The sequence below is a fragment of the Elgaria multicarinata genome, chromosome 2, assembly GCF_023053635.1.
Source record: "Elgaria multicarinata webbii isolate HBS135686 ecotype San Diego chromosome 2, rElgMul1.1.pri, whole genome shotgun sequence".
Taxonomy (NCBI): Eukaryota; Metazoa; Chordata; class Lepidosauria; order Squamata; family Anguidae; genus Elgaria; species Elgaria multicarinata.
This window is the reverse complement of record NC_086172.1, coordinates 93,014,445-93,028,771: the sequence shown is the minus strand read 5'-3', so window position 1 is coordinate 93,028,771 and position 14,327 is coordinate 93,014,445. Positions and strand designations below refer to the sequence as shown.

General features: G+C 41.0%; 2 protein-coding genes across 4 annotated transcripts in view; one reads left to right on the top strand and one right to left on the bottom strand.

Annotated features, from left to right (window-relative positions):
* USH1C (USH1 protein network component harmonin) overlaps positions 1-1,144 on the bottom strand; it is a 63,659-nt gene extending 62,515 nt beyond the window's left edge. For all 3 annotated transcript variants that reach the window (XM_063117201.1, XM_063117202.1, XM_063117203.1), the window contains exon 1: positions 1,005-1,144. In XM_063117201.1, coding sequence (XP_062973271.1) covers positions 1,005-1,040 — 36 coding nt within the window. In that variant the 5' untranslated portion in view covers positions 1,041-1,144. The remainder of the gene's footprint in view (positions 1-1,004) is intronic.
* Positions 1,145-9,702: 8,558 nt separating this feature from the next.
* Positions 9,703-14,327, top strand: part of OTOG (otogelin) — a 128,898-nt gene continuing 124,273 nt past the window's right edge. The window contains exons 1-3 of the mRNA XM_063118414.1: positions 9,703-9,886; positions 10,215-10,275; positions 12,319-12,373. Of these exons, the coding sequence (XP_062974484.1) occupies positions 9,703-9,886; positions 10,215-10,275; positions 12,319-12,373 (300 nt within the window). The remainder of the gene's footprint in view (positions 9,887-10,214; positions 10,276-12,318; positions 12,374-14,327) is intronic.

The window sequence follows — 14,327 nt, the reverse complement described above, 5'->3', positions numbered from 1 at the left end:
GAGTGCAAGCAATTCTTAATAGTCTTAAATGTTAAGGTAAATTTGAACAGAACTGAAGATTTCTTTTATTTCAACCACTCACACATTTTCACCATATATTTCCAAAAAGATGTCTAAAAATGCTTTCTGCAAATGAATCCTCACTGTTACATATCTTGAAGCTGCCTAGGATACTTTTCAGCTAATTTTGCTGCTAAATCACACACGTAGCTTAATTAAAAAACGTATATGATTTTCAAATAGTGTTCGAAGAACAAGTGGCTGTATACTTTTGGGTCAAGAATCCCCCCCATTGTTGGCTTGCAGCTATTGGCTTTCACTTTTTCTTTTTCTTTCTTGTCAGGGTAAGAACAAAAGGGCTATTATGCAATACACCTAGTCTTGCCAAGTCTCTTGATCATGGACAAAGAAGCGCTTTAAAAAAAAAAAAAAAGGAAGGAAGGAAGGGAAACTGTTTTTTGAAAAGTTTCCCTCTGTGTGCCCGCTCAGGGAGAATAAGTAATATTTTTAAGAAACCAGTGCGTTTCTTAACTTTCTTTTACCTAAAGCTCCCCCGTTTTGAGAGGCATAAGGGAATCCAAGTCCAGTTGGGTAGAAAAAGATGGATGACAACAGCGAGTGGGTTTGCACGTACATTCCCAGCCGCCCTTCGCAAAGGTGGGAATGCAGGCGCTGCTCCATCCTTCCTCCCGAAAGAATGTGAGCCTCGTCCCCCACACCTCGCCGGGCCCCTGGGAGAAAAACTTTGTTCTGCTGAAAGAAACGTTTCATCTTCCCTTCTCCTCCCCCATGCCTCCCCTTCTCCTTCCCCCCTGCAAGGTCCGAGTTAATTGATACCAAGAGTCCATAGTCCCAGCAAAATGTCACCCTCCTCCTCCCCTCTTCGGCGGCGGCAACAGCTTCTTCGTCCGCTCACAGGGCTAAGGCGGAGCAGAAAGTTTCGGATTAGCGAGGAAGGCCGAGAGCGCAGCGGGGGATCGTTTGGCTCAGCGTTTCTCTCCTACCTTGTGCCTGAATTCCCTGGCCACCTTCCGCTCCATGACAATGGCGAGATCGACCTTCTCTTGGCTTTTCCCCTGGGGAACCTTCCTCGGGGCGCGCACACTGCGGATGCGGTTTCCTCCAGGTCCTCCTGGGCACAGGTTAGGACGCCGGACTTTGAACCAACACTAGAGGGCGCAGCACAGCTCTGCGTGGACCGCCGGCTGTCCAGGTGGGGAAGGAAGGCACGTCCTCGTTGGCATTGCCTGCCGTGACATTTTCTTCTCGAAATCCTATAGCCCCCACCCCACCCCAACCCCCATAAATTTAGTGAATAAAGTTTAACTCCCATATAGCGATTTATTTTATATTTCAAGGGCCAGATCTACACCTTGTGTCATACTGCTATGATTCCATTATGGTGACGCTATATCCTTCTTGCATTTATTCCTCATAGCACACACAGTGTTATCTGTCGCAGTCTTATGGATAATATGGAATAACAAGAGGGAAATAGATGCTAGAAAAGCGCTCTGTGGAATACATAATGCACCCCAACAGTTATCAGTGCACTTCAGTACTTATAAAAAGCACTAGTGTAGATCTAGCCCTGGCTTCTAATCCAAATACATTTCTTAAAATGATAAAAAAAAATCATACCTGTATTCTAAAAAAATAATAAAAAAATACATCAGACTTGATCCAGGCAAAATTGCATACAATTCAGCATTTTAAATTCTCACTGTCTTCAATGGGAGAGCGTCTTCTATTTTAGAATCTACATAGGTAATGTGCTTAACTTTAGCCCAGACTTTTTCAGACATTTTGTATATGGGCTCACCTTCTAAATGTAGTCTGCTTTCTTGCTGAAACTCAGCATGAGATCCAAAGCTAGAGTGGGATTAGCCACATCACGCATTGCAGTTGGAAAGGGAAATCTTTATCCCAATGCATGTGTAGGTGAACGTAAGGGATTCTGATTCACCCCAAGAGTTTTAGAATTTCAGTAAATTATATACATGCAGATGTACTACATTATGTCCAATGACTGTGCTGTGAATGCAAAATTGCCATTGTCAATACAAGTGCAACTTTCTCTGTAGGAGAATGATCTTCCATACCAGAAACCAATTTTACCTGAACATGAATCAATCACAGTTTTATCACGTTTTGAACATACCCTTTCTTTTCAGGGTACATCTTCAAGCTACAATCCCCATCTCCATCTTCTCTACTACTACCCATGCAGGGAAGGTTTCCCAGGTGCATTCCCTAATCCACATCCTCTTCTATAGTCTCTTCCTCATTCCTTGGCACCATTTAAAAACATTTTCTCTCAACATTTTGTCAGGATTCATTGGCTAGCCACCTCATGATTCCCACCCACCCCCATTTGTATGATTTTTTTAAAACATAAATTTGTCCTTGCTCAAAGCTGCAGCTCTGACAGGGAAACACCTTTGGATTCTGTGGGAACACATGCATTTGCCATATGTGGCATTGAAGTCTGGGTTGGATCCAACTTCTTTTCCACTGGTGGGAGCATTCTCTGAGTGGAGTTCATAGAATGCTCCTGCCAGCAGAAATTGGGGGGAACTTCTCCTGTCCTCTGCAGCCCTCAGTGCCACCTCCTCCACGTTCTGGAGCATTCCTCCACCTTCCTGAGCATATTTGGGGAAGGGGGCACAGGAGACTGCAAGAGGACAGGTGAATCATCAAAGATTGTCATCTCAATTTTGTCAGCAAGATCTCTCCACCACATCAGAAGCTTCCTGTAGATAGAAGGAAACATCCCCTGTGTGAGAGATAGGTCCTAGATCCAACCCTTGACCTGCGAAGACTATAAAGGAAACATTGGCTGACAACTCACTTATGAGTCAATGGAGGTTTTCCTTCTTTCTTTAAACCCTGTGTGGGAAGACAGAACCTAGGTAAGGTTTAACGCCTTCCCTCCATTTATTTATTTAACATTTATATACTGTCTCATCATCTAAAAAGCCACCAAGGTGGTATAGAACAAGTGTATAGTGGTCCTGATCCAGAACAGAAGCTCATATATTTACACTAAAGTAAACACACACACACACACACACACACAGAGAAACCACAAATTGGGATCAGCCCCATGCCACACATTTAACATAGTGGCTAGTTTAGCCCCACGTGAATCACACTTCTGTAGACATGTTTTAGAAACATGCCTACATGGGATGGGAGATTCAAGATGCTCTAGTGCTCAACCAATTGGTGTGGGTGTTCAAAGCGGATGGAACACAACAGAGAGCAGGTACATGTGTCACCTAAACTGCAAAATCAGGATCATACTGGGCTAGGATAGATCATGTGCTGACACCTAAGTAAAGATATACATTTGAATATACCCTTTAACAGAACTCAGAAACGGAGACATAACACTATACTTTTTTTCAAATAAACCAAAATCCAACTCCTTACAAAGAATCGTAGCTTTTTCGTTTCCTTCTTTCTTTTGTTTTGTTGCAAACCTGTAATGTTTCCCAGATACTTCTTTTCACCCCAATAGACCTTGTATTTATTTTGTTTTTGTGGAGACTCTAACCATTTCACAATTACTGTTCCCTCCTATATGTTTGGGCATGCTGTGAACCACCCCCAAATCATTCATAAATTAGCCTCAGAAGTTGGGAGAAGAATGTTTTGGCTGCCATTTTGAATTATGGTAGTCATCTTGAAATTAGACTGCATGGTAAATATATAACTTCACTCTCCCAAGTCTATAGGCCCCATAAAATGAACCAGAAAAGAACAGCTCTTAGTATAAATTTTGTGCACAGCTTCTATGCCAGCCACTGGGGCCATGGCTAGACTAGGCCTATATCCCAGGATCGTCCTGGGATCATCCCTGTGCAGCCAAATGACACACAGGGGATCCCAGGAGCAGGCAGGGACAATCCCTCCATTTGCCTGGGTTAATCCTTAGGTCTCCCTAAGGCCTGGGTTATAGGGAAATGTTTATATTGTAAAGTTGCTTAAAAGCAAAGGCTACTAGGATAGACAAGATATGTGGCTGGAAATTTCTTTTACATAGTACTCTATGGCAACCATAACAGGAAAAAAAAATCCTCTCTTTCACCATCCTGCATTCTACCATTCACACTACTGCTTGTGACTTGTTAACAAAAAAGAGACGAGGTTGGTAATATACAGGAAACTGTTGGGGCTTGTTTGTTTGTTTATATGAGTGAAAAAATGAAGGTCTCTGATTCTTGTCCCTGTATTCAAATTTGGCAACTTGCCAATACTGCAGACTACAGACAGCAACTTTACAGGATCTTTACAGGATACGGTGGGACTCTATCAGCCACCTGATGCTTGCAGAGTTAGTATGTGCAACAACACCTTTTGGCTATCTCCACTGGTGACACTGCAGCATAGAACACAGCAGGCCAGGAGCCCCTTTCTTCCATGGAATAAGTTGCCATGGAAAGTGTGCCATGGAATAAGTTGTGAATCCTGAATCGTCACTGAGATCATCCAGTGCCTTACGCATATAAACTACCATTATCAGTATCAGTACCATATCTGCTTCAGTTTTCTGATGTTGATCTAAATTTAGATAACTATCTCTTTTCAGTTCTACGGCAATGATCCGGTTCCACAGACCCCCGACACTTTTTAGTATGTGCCTTTTTGTCCAGTCTTCCAACACAGCAGGAAGGCACTGGGTTGTGGGTTGTGGAAGTCAACGAGTCAGTCACATAGCTCCATTTCATTACTAGGAACCCCCCCCCTTGAAAATGAGACATTCATATATCTCTTCTTCAAAATGTACATCAAATTGTACTGCAAGAGGTTATGGTACTTCAAGTAAATCAGGCACATACTGTACATAGTCCAAAAGAGAGACATTTATAAACTTCCTTATATCCCCATACCAAAAAAGGGAAACACTAAAGAATGTTCCAACTATCGGACAGTGGCACTTATTTCACATGCCAGCTTCGGCTGATACACCAGCTGCGCCCCTTCCTAGAGTTGGAAGACCTAAAGATGGTAGTGCACGCACTGGTAACTTCGAGGCTTCACTTCTGTAATGCGCTCTACATGGGGCTACCTCTGTGCCTATTCCGGAAACTTCAATTAGTCCAAAATATCGCAGCCAGGCTGGTCACTGGTACACCTAGGGGTGACCACATTACACCAGTTTTAAAATCTCTTCACTGGCTGCCGATTAGTTTCCGGGCAAAGTATAAAGTTTTGGTTATTACCTTTAAAGCTCTACATGGTTTGGGTCCAGGCTACCTGCGGGATCGCCTTCTCCCATTCAATCTGCCCCGCACACTCAGGTCCTCTGGGAAGAATCCACTTCAGCTAGCAAAAACTAGATTAACAACTGTTACCCAGAGGACCTTCTCTTCTGCTGCTCCCAGACTGTGGAATGGCCTGCCGGAGGAGATTCGTCAACTTGACAGTCTTTTAGAATTTAAAAAAGCAATAAAGACTGATCTATTCCGGCAGGCCTATCCAGTGAAATTTTAGAATGTTTTCAGGATGTTTTAATCATGTATGGTGTGTTTTAATTCGTTTTAATGTGTATTTTATCTCATGTTTTTATACTGTTTGTTTTACACTTTGAATTGTTTTAGTTTTTGTGAACTGCCCAGGGAGCTTCAGCTATTGGGCGGTATAAAAATGCAATTAATTATTATTATTATTATTATTATTATTATTATTATTATTATAATAATAGAGACTAGCTCAGCACATAGAAAGGGGTTATTCTGCTGAAGTTCTGTTGTCTCTTAAAGCTTGTTCAAGCATGTACTTCTTCTAATAGCTAGAAAGATAGATCTAGGCTTACAGGACACAAGCTTAATTTATTATTTTTCATTACTACTTGATACCTGACAAATATTAAGTAGGTATATATGAACTTTTGATAAAAGCCATATCTTATATTAATGGTTGATTTGATTTTTTTAAAGGTGGTGTATCAGCAGCTTAAATTGAATCTTACAGTGTGCTGTTATATGATCCAGGTACTTCCCTTAAACATTAACATAATATTAGATTATTTGTCTGGAGTATTGCCATAGTCTGAGATGTTAATATTAATAACTCCATGCAAGTAAGTAATGCAAACACCCTGGACCAGCAAGAGGTGCACAAAAACAGAAGTCTGCATGTGCACACTGATTTGTTTATGTAACACTTTAAAAATACCCTTAATTATTTGCATGTGCTGAAACACGCATAATTGCATTGTATTACAGACAAAGTACATACATAATAAGAACATAAGAACAGCTTTGCTGGATCAAACCAAAGCTCCATCTAGTGCAGCATTCTTTCCAGTGGCCAATCAGCTGTACATAGAAAACCCATGAGTTGAAGATGACTGCTACAGCACCCTCTCACCCATGTTCTCCAGCAACTGGTGTACATAGGCTCACTGCCTGATACTGGAGATAGCATATAGCCATCAGAACTAGTAGCAATCAATAGCCTTATCCTCCATGGAAATGAAGTAACACCTCAGTTCTTATTGCAGAGAAATAATCTCTCAGCTTTCCCAACCAGCAGATTAGTTGCAGGAAAATGCAAACATTTCCTTCCCATTTAGCACTTTGGTTGCAGTCTTTTCCTATCGGTCAGCCCATGACATGTCGCCAGGAAAATGTGACACCCCCCCCCCACTTTAATTGCTAGCTAGCTGCTCCAGATGTATTTGGCAGCTGTACTTCCTCTACACTCAGCCTGTGAAGTTAGATTATACATAGAATAAATGTTGATTATTAGTGAGACCTGGAAAATCAAGTTTTCGAAAACAGAAATTCTGTTATGTATCTTCCATGTTTCTATGTGCAAATGAAATATAAGATGTTAAATCTTTCAGGGGGCAGAAATATAAATGTGGGGATGGATGAGAAGCCACCCTTTTGATTTTTCTCTTGGTGTTTACAGGAAGACAGGGTTCTTGGTGAAGATGTCATTGCTGTGTCATCATTCTTACCGAACTGAATCACTTGGAAATACAATACATGGGGACTAATTACAAAGAGGGGAATGAGATCTTTTTAATTACTTGCTGTTAACAGACTTCCTAAAGCAGTCAGAAAAGAGACTCTTTTCATCTGAGACAATTTCTCACCTGGCACTGGCAGCTTTTAAAGCATCTGTTATGGGATAGTTGAAGGATGAAGTAAAGGAGACAGGGGGTGAGAGAAAGTATGGCAGATGGCTGAGAAAGGAGGCAGAAAAGAAGGAGAGGAGATTTTAAAAAGGAAGAGAAAATGCACACAGAACAAGGAAGGCCAGAAATAAAAGAAGATTAGGAAGGCAAAAGAGGAGCAAAAGGTAGGAAAGAGGGGAAATAAGTTAGAAATATTTCTTCATTTAAATAATGAGAGGAAGTAAACTCAGAAATCTTTAAGGATTTTAATTTTTAATTCCTAAACCTTTATGAACCACTGAGAGTTTTATCTATTGGGCAGTATAGAAATGTAAATAAAATATTTTTAAAAATAAATAAATAAAGAGAAACCTAGGGTTGCCAATTGAAATAACTAAAATTCAATCACAGTTTTGAATGAATGGATAATAGCAGCTCAAAGTAGGATATAGCTGCCTCTCCAAAGGACAGGTTTTAGTGTTGTTGTTGTTTTTAAATGAGGCCATTATGTATTTACCTCCTTGGAGAGTCACAGTGCAATTATACATGTTTACCCAGAAGTAAGTGCCATTGAATAAAGTGGGTATACAAACCTAGCCTAAACTAGACATAAGAATTTATGCTAGTTTGTTCAGAAGGAAAAGGTATTCCTATCTAAGACAAATAGTGACCAATGTTTGTGCAGTATATAAACCTAGTAATACAGAAAGCAGGGTATTTTGTAGACTAGTTTGAAATGGCAGCAGTAACGAAGGTATAGAAGGTTGATATACTTTTCCTCCTGTGTCAATTCCTTTGCAGCAGCCTGAGTTGGTTTTGCTGGCCATGTGGTTAGGTGGTGGTTGAAGCCTTGATGCATATGGACTGCAGGAGTTGAGTGCCCCAAATACATTATTGAGATTCCATTTCCCATATCTTAAAGCATTTTCATAGAGTACACTAAAAATACCTTTGTACTTCTCTCACACATCATTCGTGCATATGTGGTTATTAATGTAGGATAGGAGTTGCCATTTTAAAGCCATGTTTACATTAAATTTGGCTTGTTGGAATCAGTCTGCAGTGTGAACGTAAAGCCTTCATGTAGGTCAAAATGTACATTCCATTTAATAATAGTTCTCTTCCACTAATCAAGGCTTGCCCAAGACATTTTGCCACCTAAAGCAAATAACAAGATGGTACCCTTCCCATTCCATGTACAAAAGCCAACTGAACTGCAAGATGAGTCTTGCAGAGAGCTTCGGCTATTGGGCGGTATAAAAATGTAATAAATAAATAAATAAATATTTAACACTAATGATGGGGAGCCACCCTCCATTGCCCCTAAAGGCAGCAGGCTAGTTTAGGGATTGCAGGGAAGGCTGCATGGCATACAACTCTCTTCAATATCTTGCTGCCACCTCCCAGCATCTGTTGATTCACGTGACCACCTCACTTTGTCTAATGGCAGGGCCGGCCTTGCACTCATGTTAACATCATTATGGCATATCACAAATAGCACAACAAGGCTTGGAAAAGGTGCTTTTTAGTGTCATTGATGAGAGCTGCCTTAAATCAAATATACTTTCTTGTCGAGGTATTTTTGTATTTGCATTATAGATGTGGGAGATTAATAAAAGACCACTTTTAAGCAGTTTTCATCAGTGAGTCTAACTAAAGAAGGATACATGGAGGCTACTGAGGCACATCACCTCAATGTGCTTACATACTAAAGCTTATTTTAAAACAACATTTAGCATTTCTTTGGCCACTGCAGATGACAGGCAGTGAAGTGGAGAGGGAAGTGCTGGATGCCATGATATATTTTTGTGTATTTCTTTTACTACATTTTACTGGGGAAATGTGGGTCAGAAGTAGGCACAGTATGTAGTTACGCCTTAAGACTGCAATCCTATACACATTTACCTGGGAAAAAGTCTCATTCAATTCAGTAGAACTTACTTCTAAGTAGACCCATATGAGGTTGCACTGTAAAGACACTTTCCCATTGTTCTGTACCACAAATGTATTTTGCATAATATTCACATGTGGCAGCTTCGTCCTCCAAGAATTTATCTATCCAAATTGGTGGCCCTCAGGATATCTTGTGGGAGTGAGTTCCATAGTTCCAGTGAGGCTGAACCTGTTGGTAACAGGAGGAGCTCAGGGGCACATTTACCAGCATCATCCTATTTATGTTTACCGAGAAGCAAGTCTCGTTGTGTTCAATTACAGTTCTTTAGGCTGCAACGCTATGCATCTTCATTTCTAGGTAAGGCCCACTGAACTCAATGGGATCTTCTTCAAACGTTCTTAGGCCCGGGTTAAAACACTACAATCCATTGCCAGCTTCCCAGAGAGATTGAACTCCGTTGAATTTTTTTCCTTCTGAGAAAACGTGAATGGCAGGTGGCGACACAAGGAAACAGGACTGTTTGAGAGCGCTTCGGTTCTTCTTTCTCACTACTGGATAAACTGAGGAGGCAGCCAGAAGCAGAAATTCCCACCTGACACCGTCTCGACGAGATTGCGTTCTTGAGCCGCCTATGGAAAGGCCAGGGGGACGGCGCCTCCTGAGAGGGGGCTAAATTATGCTAATCGCGGGAGGCGTCCCCAGCGCCAAGGCTGGGTGCTGCCGCCGCCACAATCGCCGAAGAAAAGAGAAAAGTTCGGTACGTGAGCGAAGCGACGCGAGCCAGCGGTGGGCCCACCCCTTGCCTCCACTGGCCAGCAGCGCCGCGTGCTCCTTGGCGCCGAGACGCTCCCTAGGCGCAGGTGAGGCACTGCGCCTTTCTCCTCACAGGCTCGAGCGGCCGCTTCAGAGTCCGCCAGTCGCTACGCCCAGATGGAGCCGTGCTCCAGGCGCGCCAAGGTGCTGCTTTACGTCTGGATTCCTCAGGGTGAGTTCCAGAGAACACACCCTTTCCGAGAGGGGGCCTTTCGTTCTCCTGCGCTTCTGGGGGAGACAGACGTGGAGTGGGACGAGGAGAAGCGAGGCCGGTTTGGGGACATCTGACGGGGTTGTGAGGAAGGAAAGAAGGAAGGAAGGGTCCGGGGGCCTGTGCCTTCTATCCCGCTCAGCTCGGCTCCTCTTTTTTTGCAGCCCTGTTCTCGTGGAGCGCGGTGGCGCTGCTTTCCCCAAGCGCGGCCCCTGGCCCGTCAAGGTAAGGAGTGTGCGTGGCGTGGCTCGCCGGTGTAGCAGAACTGCACTTCGCGACGCTGCTGCGCGCTTTAACAAGTGGTTTTGCAATTCCATACCTTTCCTTTTTCTTATTATGCGTACAGATCGGTGAAGCTTACTCGGCTGTCGCATCAGCCTAAGGACATCTGCCCCGGACCAGACCTGGGTGGGCTGCTGTACCTTTAAGTGTTGTAGCGCAGAGAGGAAAATTCCACCAGGAGAAGTCGCTCTGGCTGAGTTCGGACGACACGCTAATCAACGGTTGTTTCCCATTCTGTAGCTATTACTAACCACCACCACCCGTTTGATTAGCATGTCAGCCAGAGTGTTGTGTCACCAGGGAATAGAGTCCATTTAGGCTGCAATCCTAAATGGGATTGCAGCCTAAATTGATTAGCATGTCGTCCGAACTCAGCCCCTGTGGTGGGAAAAGCTGCACCTGGCGAAAATCTGCCTTTTGGCACAGGAGCTCTTTCTCAAGCGTGTTCTGCAGACAATCTTACCAACCTATGTCTATTTTGCGTAGACAGGAATGCTTGTCTAATTTGGGAACTGGATCTTGAAGCTTTATCAACCCTTAGTTACTTGGTATTGAAATTCTCTTAACATTTAAGAATGAAATCCTGTGTATGTTTAGACAGGAAAAAGCCCCACAACTCCCAGCATGATTGCCTGGGGCATGCTGGGAGTTATAAGACTTTTCCCCCTGTCTAAACATGCATAAGATTGAGCCCTAAGGCATGAGATGGACAATAGCCATGTTAGTTGGTTGCAGCAAAAACAACAGAGAGGCTGAGTTCTGACCACAAGAACTGACAAGGGTTGACTTCCATTTTGTTCCTATTACTCCCCCCCCCCGCCCCCCATTGATTAGCGTGTCATTCGAACTCAGCCAGAGTGTTGTGTCACCAGTGGCATAGGATTTAATGGAATAGAGCCCACTTAGGCTCCAATCCTTAAACTCACATATCCAGGAGTAAGTTCCATTAAATTCAATGGGGCTTAGTTCTGAATGTAAATCATCTAATGAAGTGGGCTCTAGTCCATGAAAGTTAAGGTGACACAAGATGGTTGTTTTTAAACACAATATGGCAATGAATGCTATTTCTGAATGTAAATGTTTCAAAACATCTTCAATGTGGCATAGTAGTGTCACACCCACAGGAGTTTGGCTACTTAGAGTGCAATCCTATGCATGCCAACTCAGAAGTAAGTCCCACTTAGTTCAGTGGGTGTCACTGCCAGGTAAGTATGTATAGGATTGCAGCCTTAGTTTATTTTATGAGGAGTTTAATAATTAAATTGAATTTACAGTTAATAATTAAATAAACAAACAAATTGGGCTTGTTTGCTTCTTCTTCTTGAAACAGATACACATATTTTCTTCTGTCAAATATTTGGAATGGATTTCCCCCCTCTCTTTTCTTCTTGCAAGTGGAAGATGCATTAAAATATAAGTAAATGGGCATACATGTAAATAAATGGAAGCATTTTCCCACAAAAGGTATTTGGATTCCAGGATTTATTTCCCATACAGAGTAAGAAATAGATTTGATAGCTGGAGATCTGGTGCCACAGAGGAATGCCTTATGCAGGTATAAATTCACACCTGCATCTATGCCAATATAATTTGAAATTCACTGAGTGCTCAGTATCTGGTAACTTTTAATGTTTTCCAGCCCCATTTATTTGAAAGTGAGTTAGAGTGGAGTTTACAATGGAGGAAAATAGAATTAATAATAATACTAATAATAATAATGTAAAACAACAGCAACCTATAAAAATAATGTAATGTAAAAATAAAAGCAACCTAAATCTGAATGAGAATTCACACTGCTTGTAACATCAAGAGTCAGAGGAAACCCCTTAAATCCATTTTGTCTGGTATGCACACATAAGAAAAGTCCCAATTCAGCCTGGGGGCCTCAGTCTGAGTAGAGGTGCAACTTCCCTGAGTTCTGCATGAGTAAGAAAGGTGCATATTACCTCTGCTGAACAAACCCAGCCTTGTTCTTTTCCTTCCTAGGAACGGCAGCAATGGAGTACCTCAGAAAGGAGATCTTAGTACCCTGGGAGAGCAGGTAAGGCAAGGGCACCCACTCACCTGATGTGTGCTTAAAAGGTTGGAGTACTGGGACCAGCAGGTCATAGCTAGTTCGTTCAGGCATTTACCACTGTGTGTGTTTTTGAATTACTATTATTATTTTCTCTCAGCCATTTGACACTATGATGCTCAGCTGCTGACTCAAATATATTTTCTTATCTCTGTGCATTTTCCAGCAGTGCTTCAGAGGAATGCAGTGAAGGTGTTTGCTTTAATTAATAAACCATGTTTGCCTTGAGAGTATCATGTCTTTGCTCTTTTACTTCAATATGCAAAAACAGTCAGACAATTATACTCAGCTCTAAGTAAAATATTTTCTCTATGTACCTATTATAATTGAAGAAGTGTATTAAAACTGGTTTATGTATATCTCATGTTAATGATTCAGGCTGTTGAATTATTTACAACTGCTATAATATAAGTTAGTAGAGATTTACTACTTCAGTCACTACAAAAATATGCCCTAGAGGTTTATATATACTAATCCACCTATTTCTATTGAGTAGGAGATTTGCAGCTAACAAGTGCTAGCGGGTGGAGGGAAGACAAGTACATTGATACAAAATTTGCAAATCAATTTGAATAGTTGTTTTTCTTTGATAGTCTGTCAGGTCAGGAATCCATGAAATCTTTAGCATGGATGAATTCTAGCATGTTTGGATTGCTTTAGATTTTTTAAAAATCTTTATTTTATAAGAAAGACAACCTTTAACATTTTTTCCAGCTCCATAATTATTTTTATGATACAAATGACTATTAGTAGCATTGTAATAGCTCTTTGGATAAAATTAGGAATAATTCTATTGTTTGTAAGCATATTACTCTGGATGCCTTTCTAGAAGTGTTAAAACAATACTATTCTATTTTATTATTTTGTTATTACATTTCTAATCTGCCTAATAACTAATGTTCTCTAGTTCAATTATAGCTGAGTTATGAAAGTTTCATAACGAAAGAATAGAACTTCACATCATTTATGTTAGGAAAAATGAAACACAAACAAAATAAACCACTGGAGTAAATTATTAGAAGCGAATATTATGTTTATATTGTATTGTAAATAAGATCTCTAAAATATTGTAATTTAAATACTACAGAGAGTCTTATGGCACTTTAAAGACTAACAGATGTATTCTGACATAAGCTTTCATGGACATTGTCTCCTTCATCAGATGCATAAAGTGCTAACATCAAACTGGTGATTTGGCATACATCAGATGAACTGGGCAGTAGCCACTAAAGCTTATGCCAGAATAAATTTGCTAGTTTTTAAGGTGCCATAAGACTCTTTGTACTACAGACTAGTTTATTTATTAATTTATTCCATTTGTATCCTGCTATTTTTCCTCTAAGGAACACATACCAGTGTACATAATCCTCCTCCTCTCCATTTTATCCTTACAACAACAATCCTGTGAGGTAGGTTGGGCTGAGAATCTGTGACTGGCCCAAAGTCACCCAGTGAGCTTCCAAGGCCAAGTGGGGACTAGAACCTGGATCGAACACTTTAACCACTACAACACACTGGCTCTCATGGTTATCCTTATGGAAATTAAATACTTTCATTAAAATTATTGGGTTTTTTCCATTGGGGAAAATGAGCTTATTAAAAAATTAAACCTGATTCAGGAGTAGGGTCCCATTACTCCCATTACTCTTTTTTTAATTTTTTATTAAACAATATATAACAACAACAAAACCTCAAATAAAAAATCACTTGTTACATAAACATAAAATTACCTTAATATCATATATTCAAATTTTGCCTATTAAACATATTTATACTAAACATAACAGTGCTCCCCCCACCTCGGGATCTCATTCCTGTTTCCAAAAACTCATAGTTTCTTCTGTTGGTGGTTTCCCACTTCCTTTAGAAAATACAAACTCCAGGAACTTTTTCCATATACCCTCAAAATCATTTGTTTTTA